Consider the following 9,044-nt stretch of genomic DNA (forward strand, 5'->3'; position numbering starts at 1 on the left):
CAGAAAAAAAATTAAAATTCGATAAATTAAAAAAAAAAAAATAATTTTTAATATCAGAGATAATGAACATACCTGTAATAGGAAATACCCACTTTTACCAAACTGAAATGTTGGCGGCACTTTAATGTATGTCAAATGTCACAAACTTTGACAACTGATTGTATAATTATTACCATATTTACTTTAATTATTTTTTTATTTTATCAATTTTGAGATTTAAAATATTTTTTTTTCAACTTATAACTTTCTATAAAGTATTTGCTTATGCAATAAAAATTTAATTTACATTTTTCATTCTCTATAATGAAATAATTTAGATGTTATTTTGTCAAGAATATTTTTTATTTTTTCTTTCTTTTATTTATTTTTTTTTTAAATAAATTAATTTTAATTTTTTTCTTTTTTATTAATAAAAAAAATTTAATTATAGAATAATTAAATGTAATAATTTGCCAAAGTATTATTTAAAGAATCAATGACACTAAAAAATAATTAAGAAAAATTTTGTAACATTAATTAAATATTTAATTTTTTTTAAACTATCCCACTATATTAGTATTAAAAATTATTGTAATAAAAAGTTACTAATAATATTTATAAAATTCATAATAATAATAATAATAATAATAATAATAATAATAATAATAATAATAATAATAATAATAATAATAATAATAATCTATATTAATAAAATTAGACTTTTGTCTGTACATTGCTTAGAACTTAAAAATTCATATATAATTCTTCATTTCAAGTCATAAGGATTCTAAAAATAGCATTAAAAAAATTTTGTTATTAAATGCTAATTTATAAAAAGAATTAAAAAAATTTTACCTTTAATTTAATTTTTTTTTAATTCTACCTAAAAAACGAATAGTTAAATTAGAAAATACTCTCTAAATTTGAATTAGCTAAAATTTCACTGTTTGAATCAGCGAATAAAGTTTTCACTGCAAATCAGCGGATACAGCTAATAAAATAGCGAAACACGAATCGGCGAACGTCGGTCATTTTCGTCGGAAGATAAATTTATTTTTAAAATGGAGTATTCCGCTGATTGAAATAGTTGTTAGTCGCTGATTCGCAGCTGCATACTTATAGCTTTTTCAATCAGCGACTATTCGCTGCCAATCAGCGGATTTTAGCTGATTCAAATTTAGAGATGTGGTCATTGATTCTTTATAATCAAAGTCATCGATGCCGAATCTTTCACGTAAATTTCGAAAAACCAGAGGACAATATTCTTTTATATTGAAATGTGAAGGCATATTTTCCTTATTAAAAAGGTGGTTATCAACTTTTAATTTACTGAACGCTCTGAAGTCATCTGGCAATAGCATCACTGGTATGTTGACATGACTGAGTTCATTTATCGTGTGATTGACACCCCACATAAAAACGCTGAGAAGCGGCTCATTTGCACGAAAAAGTTTAACATTCTGATGATTAACGCGAAAATGTTTCTTTTTGAGCTTACTCAATCCGCTAGACAGGCCCAGCGCACTAGACATTTTTGCTATTTTTTAACGATCAATCAATAATTCGCAATTTACTTTTTCACGGACGATTTTAACTGTCGCGTGCCTCACTTTACTTTCATTTAATTTTTATTTAATTCTACCTAAATAAACCAATAGTTAAATTAGAAAATAATGTTTTTTTTATTAATAGATTCATTGTATTAAGTTATTGAAAAAGAAAATATTGTACGTATATAATTGTACTTTATCATTATTTTTACATTAATTTTACATTTTTTACTTTCTTTCTTTTTTTTATCATAAGAAGGAAAGAGAGAGAGGGGGGGGGGGGGGCTCAAGCTTGTGTCCCATGTATTTAAGCAAATATTTTGTGTAATGAATTTTCGATTATCTCATAATAATGAACTATTGTTAAACTTTCAATTGACCATTGTATTCTTGATGGGGAAATTAAAAATCGACAATTTTCAGATAATAAAAATTTAAATATATTTTAATATTTAATTTTTTTTTATATAATGATTTTATAATATTATAATATTTAAATATTTTCAATAAGAATTAAAACATAACATTTAAAAAAAAATTGTATAATGTAACCAATGTAATGTGTGTTTTATGTAACAACCTAAATAATTAATCAGTAATTAATTAATAATTATATTAACAATTATTAATTATTAATAATAATAATTAATTTATAATTGTTAATAATAATTCTTTAAAAATTAATTAATGAATTAATGATTGTTAATAAAAAAATTATTAATTAATAATTAATCAATATTAATAAATAATTAATAATAAAAATTTTAAGATTTTTTATTATGAATATAAATTTTATTTATAGGTACGTTGTTTTAAAAAAATGTTAATTATAAATTTTAGTTTTCTTAAAAAAAATTTTTTTTACTCTAAAATTTGTAGATTGAGATATTGAAAATCAAAATTTTCAAAATTATTACTATTTTTATTTGTCACAATAAAATCTTAAACAAATTTTTGCAGTACATTTGTTTTACATTATATTTTAAATACATTTTAAAAAACTTATCAATATAGTTTAAAAAATATGTTGCAAAATACCAACTTAAAGTTGTATTATTAAAAAAAATATATATAATAAAATGCATTATCTTAATGTAAAAATAATGATAAAGTAGAATTATATGTACAATATTTTCTTTTATAATAACTTAATACAATGAATCTATTAACAAACGAAAATTCATTACACAAAATATTTGCTTAAATACATGGGACACAAGCTTGAGCCCCCCTACTCTCTCCTCTCTCTTAATTTGATTTAAAAAAAAAAGTAAAAAAAAAATTTCAAATTTATGACATTTGAAATTTATATAATGTGCTGTGCACACCTCTGAATATTAGTTTCTATTAGTAACTCATAATAACTTGTAAATTATTCATTAAACTGTGTCTATATTTTTATTTATAAAACTCATTCTTCTAGAAAAATTGGTAAGATATTATTAATTTATTATCGTAATTTTTAATTTATTTTTTAGTGTTTAAATTACTTTTTTTTACTTTTAAATTCAAAGTGTTAATAAATAAAATGAAAAAAAGAAATGTACAGTTAATTAAATTTTTTTTTTTTGACAGTTTATATCTGAGTGAAAATAAATATTTATTTTAAGCGAAAGATAAATTTAGTTATAAAAAAAAATTAATTTTTCAACTAATTAAAGTTAAATTAAATTTAATAAACAAAAATTAAATTTAATAATTAAAATTTATATTTAATAATCAAAATTTAAATTTAATAAATAAAACTTTTATTTAATACAAAAAAACAAAATTTAATAAAAAATTTTATTTATTAAACAAAATAAAATTTAATAAATAAACATTTCAATTTAATGAACAAAAAAAGTGTTAATTAAAAATTAAATTATATTCTATAAGTTTTTAGAAATTTTCGATTATTTCTTTTTTTTTTAATTATTGTCTAGAAAGTTATTTAATTTTTTTTTTATCAAAATAAAGATTAATTTTTTTTTATCTGAATGTTTTTAATTTGAAGAAAAAAATACTATTTAAAAATTTTTATTTGTTTTTATATTGAAAAAAAATAAAGAAACTAAAATTATTAGAATTTTTTGAGATATTATTAAATTTATGTATTTTTTGGTCAACAGTGATAATTTTGAAATACTCACAGTGATATTATTTAAAGCCAAATATGTATTTCTACATTTTCTTCTTCTTCATTCACACTTCAATGGCAAATTATTACCAGGTAAATTTTAATTTTCTTTTTTTAATTCGGTTTTTTTAATTTTTATATTCTTAAAATTTTTCTATAATATAATTTTTATTATTATGCATTTTATATTTTGCATTTTTTTTTTTTCATGAACTTTCAGGTGGTTTATCCAAGTTCACAAACCAAGGATTCCAATTATCAATACATACAAGTAACTCCAAATGAAGGTAAAATTTTTAAAAAATAATTTAAAATATTAATAAAATATTATAAGTATATTTGGAAAAAAGAATTGTATTAATTTTTTTATTATTATTTTAATTAATAATTAAAATTTTTATATTCTTTTTTTTAATAATTTAAATTATTAACAAAATATTAAATATAATGTGAAAAATAACAATTGTATTAATTTTTTATTATTAATTTAATTAATAGTTAAATTTTTGAAATTATTATTATTTTTTAATAATTTAAAATATTTAAAAAAAATAGGTATAATGTGAAATAAAAGAATTATATTTATTATTTATTCAATTATTAATTAAAATTTTTAAATTTATTATTATTATTTATTATTATTATTATTATTATTAATATTATCATTATTTATCAATAATATTGAATAAAATTCAAAAAAATTTTTTTTATTATTACAAATAAATAATTAAATTAAAAAAGAATTCCTTTATTATTTATTTTTCAAAAAAAATTTACTTCTAGCGACTGGATATGCAACTAATCAAGTTAATCAGCAAAATAATCAAATTTCAAATGCAGGATTTCTCATAAATCAAAATACGCCAGTGTATACAGCAATACCGAATCCTATATATTACAACAGTTTATCGTATTTATTACATTCAGAGGCAAGTAAAAAAAAAAAATAAAAAAAAATGTTGACCTTCAAATTGTACAAAATGCCAATAGTTTTTTTTTAAATATAAATGATTCAAAGAAATTTTTTTTTAATTTAAAAGAAAATATTTTTTGGCTTAGAATAAAAGTTGATTTTTATATTTATATAACATATTAATGACAATAAACAAATTTACAATTTTAGGTTATGCAAAGTATTCCTTCCGTTTACAACAGTGGTACAAAATACATGAACAGTGTAAGAAAATTAAAATTTAAATAAAAAAAAATTAATTTTTGTTTCTCCATATATAAAAATCGCAAAAAACGTTTCATTAATAATTAATTTATTAGTATTACATTATTTACAATTGAAAATTAAATTGAAATTATATTATTTATTCTTATAAAATATATATATATATATTTAAAAAATTGTAATTATTAGGGATCAAATGTAAATACTGTTTATCCGGAAATCCTCATTTTGGTCGATAATTCTCTATTTAGGTAAATATTAATAAATCAAAAATTTTAGTTTATATTTATTATTTATTTATTTTATATTTAATTTATTTTAATATTTAACGAATTGTATTAATTCATTTTTAATAGCCAATTTGGAAATAATATTCAAAGAACAGTAAAATACGTTTCATCATTTTGGAAACAAGTGGATGTGAGATTTGGACAATTAAACACACCTAATATATTATTGAACATTGCTGGAATTGTTATATTTCAGGTATTGTGAAGCTTATTTAAAATATCAATTTATTTTTCTAATGAATGAAAAAGTTTTTTTTAAAAAATATTATTAAAATAATTTTTTACACAATAGAAAACCTCGTTTTTCTGTGTAATAATTTTTTAAATGAAAATCAATAGTAAGAATTTATTTTGTTCTATTAATAGGAAAATTTGCCGTTCTCTAGTTATGGATATGTTTACAACAGTGTATTAGATAAATTTGGTAAATTTTTATTAACTCAAAATAAATTCAAATTTCAAGTGGATTACGATATAGCTGTTCTTATGTTGGGAAATAATATAATGTACAATGGTTATAGCAGTGATGTTGGTGGTACGTATAATTTTTTGAAATGTAAACGAATATGTGAGCCAATAAGAAGTACGTTAAATATATATTTAAAAAAAAATTAATAATAGAATAAGATTTAAAAAATAAAATTTTATTTAAATATCTAGGTGTAGCATATATTGGTGGTGCTTGCAAACAAGAATCAAATATGATTTACAGCGCAGCAATTATAAAAGACAATGGTGCATATAGTGGTGTAATTTCTGCAACACATGAATTAGCTCACACGTAAGTAACAATTTTATTATTCGAAATTTTCATTACAATTTTCTTCACGTAAGTCGAAAATATAAGTTAAAAACAATCTAAGCTAAAACTTCTTCTAAAAGAAGTACAACTAAAGACGTTGGCATCTAATTAATTTTTTAAACTTGGGCTTCTCTTGCAGTCTGCAAACTTGTGATCAGCTTCATCGCACTTAAAATATGCAACTGATTTGTTGACACCTAGTGACCAATTCTTTATTCGGCATGACATAAAACCTATTTTTATGCGTCGCAAATTTTTCAGCCTGTCCGCCTCCTCTTGATCGGTAACTATAACTGCGAACTTCATTCCTCGTTTTTTGGGTCCTAGGACCCTTACCTTCCTGCTTCCTGACTTTTCGAGCATTTTTTGTAACTTTTGTTGCACTTCTACTTCCTGGGTAAGGCAATGCGGGTCACGGATCTAGAGTGTGACCCATCGATCCATCGTCTGCACCTTCCTGATGCTTCCAACCGCTTTGATAACCGCCGCGGTGAATGTCTCTTTATTGGAGTCTTCTTCGATTTTGATCAGGAGGTCTCCCATTCTCGTAGGCTTTGCACCCATGATCCGCGTGTGACTGACGTCCGGATTCACTTTCCTATGAAGTTTGCTCAGTACTTCGATATACGTCTTTTCAATTGCATCTTCATTTTAGATCCACTAGTCTTCTTTCTTTTGACTTTCTCGAAAATCGGTGATTTTGTTAACATCGCAATCTGCTTCTTGAGGTGTCTCCATTACACTCTCTTTTCTTATTCCGGTCCTGCATTTTGGCTTCTGAACAGTACCACCAATGCTGTATCTGTTATCACATCGCTTAGAGCAAGAGAAGAAACTGATCCAAAAAGTGATAAAAGACTTCTTTGAAACTGTCGACGTGTGAGTATAACAATTCGGGCAAGAACCTGTATAGTTCCTAGGGAATGGAAGAATCCTGCCTAAATTCGATGGTCCTTAGTGTTCTATCTAAACCTAGAAAAAGACCGCTTTAAATTAAAATGAGAGTCAGTGCTGTAGTACGATGATTGTTGAACGAATGTTTGAACACAGTAAGAGTCATGAATCAATTTGCGAACTACTGGTAAAGAGATAAGTTGAACGAAGACTACAGTCCATAAAATCTATATCGTTGGTATGCCGATAGGCCAGGTACAATGGACCACTGCTAACTTTACTCTAAAGTAACTAGTCTTAAGCGATTTACGCAATTCCTACTGTCTCCGTTTTTAGCTAGGACATGTTTTACCTTTGCTTCACTGACAAAATCCTCTAGTCTTTAGTCTGTTCTTAACAGTCCTGTTTACTTTTTTCTAGACTTTGTAAGACTTTACCATTTTTGCGATCTCTTCTTCGATCCTCTGATGACATTCATCCTCCTTTTTACGCGTTTCTTGAGTTCCTCCTCGATATCCTCGTTGTCTAGGTCAAACGGAATTAAACTTCTTCCGCTGCTAAAACCGAAAAGATTCGAAATGGTTTCTCCGTTTTTTTTTCTATATTTTAAATCTCCTTATGTTACATCTTGTTTTTTGGAAGTTCTTTAGTGAAAAGCCTCGCCACCACGACAAACTCTACCAATACTAGATTACATTAAGGACAACTATCGAAAAACAAAAATTATACTAGTCTTTCCTCCAATTAAATAACGTTCTGCAATTATCTCATGTTCCAAAAACATTGTTAAAACGTAAAACGTCAGTTTATTTTTTAAAAAAGTTAGAATAGGCTAAAAAGGGGAGGAAAAATAAAATCGAATAATTTAAAGTAATGTCGAAATAGTAGTAGAGCAAGGGGGCTGCGACCCCATTTACCAACCGAGGTCGGTAATGTAGAAATCTATTTATTGACATTTTTCTTTGGCTTAGGTAATTAGTCTTCTTTACCGGCCGAGTTAGTTCCCGCTGCCACCGCTAGATGGCGACACTTTATTTTCGCGCCGAGTTTAAAAAGGCTTGCAATATGGAAATTTTTTTTCAAACAATTTAAAGTCGTTTGGAGTGGGGGTTTTAAATTTCCCGTCTCAAATTACCGACCGAGTTAGTTCTGACTGCCACCGCTAGATAACGCCACTTTTTCCCGCGAAAATTAAAAAAAAACTCATACACAAGGTATTTTAAATTGTATAATAAATTAAAGTTTCGTCATCTTGCGATGGCAGGCGATACTAGCTCGATCGGTAATTTGAGCGGGAAATTTAAATTGTTCCATATTGTAAACCTTTTTAAATTCGACGCGAAAATAAAGTGGCGCCATCTAGCGGTGACAACCGGAACTATCTCGGCCGGTAAAGAAGAACACTTTTCCAAGTCAGTGGGGAATGTCGATAAATAGATTCCTACATTACCGACCTCGGTCGGTAACTGGGTCGCAGCCCTCCTTGCTTTACTACTCGAAATTGCAACAATACTAGCTGGGAATATTTTAATTTCAAAAAAAAAATATTTTTTTTTCACATAGACTTGGTGCTACTCACGATGGTGATTCCAATCAACTAGGTCCAGGTTTCTTAGGAGCTATTGAATGTCCCGCAGTATATGGTTATATTATGAGTCCCATTTCATTGGGTAAAAATCAATTTACATTTTCATCATGTAGTCAACGTTCCATCTCTTATTTTTTAAAGTAAGTATTACTGTATTTAATTTAAGTAATTTTTTATGTCTTTATTAAAATAATAATTTTATCAATCTACATTAGAAATGCTTTAGAAAATTAATTTAAATATATTTTTGCAGTCAAGATACAGCATATTGCCTCCGTAATTATCCTGTTGCAAAAAATTTAAATTTGCAATATTCAATAGTTGGCAAATAAGTGTTATTATTTTATTAAATAGAAATTAAAGGACGTTCAATTCTATGTTGAAACAACGATTTTTATTTTAACTTAATAGATATGTTTTTTATGTTATTTAAATAATTATTTAATTAATATTTGTATATATTTAATTTATGTAAATATGTGTAATTTGGTTTCAGCTATTTAAGCTGAATTTAGGTAATATTTTTGAATTGTAATTGTATAAATGAATATGGAGTGTAAAATATTGTGGCTTTATAGGTTAATAACAGTTATACCCAAAGTCATAATTATTTAATAGTAGGTTGACCAATTTATAGTACTTGAC

At 24.6% G+C, this 9,044-nt stretch overlaps 1 protein-coding gene across 1 annotated transcript; it reads left to right on the plus strand.

Annotated features, from left to right (window-relative positions):
* Window positions 1-2,780: 2,780 nt before the first annotated feature.
* On the plus strand, window positions 2,781-9,044 carry LOC127288793 (venom metalloproteinase 3-like). Its single transcript, XM_051316448.1, has 11 exons — window positions 2,781-2,960; window positions 3,641-3,741; window positions 3,869-3,935; window positions 4,432-4,577; window positions 4,772-4,825; window positions 5,015-5,076; window positions 5,182-5,311; window positions 5,482-5,650; window positions 5,776-5,896; window positions 8,375-8,539; window positions 8,653-9,044. The coding sequence occupies exons 2-11, from the start codon at window positions 3,685-3,687 to the stop codon at window positions 8,729-8,731; spliced, it is 1,050 nt and encodes a 349-aa protein (XP_051172405.1). The 5' UTR covers window positions 2,781-2,960; window positions 3,641-3,684; the 3' UTR covers window positions 8,732-9,044.

The sequence above is a fragment of the Leptopilina boulardi genome, unplaced genomic scaffold (genome assembly GCF_019393585.1).
Source record: "Leptopilina boulardi isolate dan_hultmark-lab unplaced genomic scaffold, ZJU_Lbou_2.1 LbouV2_396, whole genome shotgun sequence".
NCBI lineage: Eukaryota > Metazoa > Arthropoda > Insecta > Hymenoptera > Figitidae > Leptopilina > Leptopilina boulardi.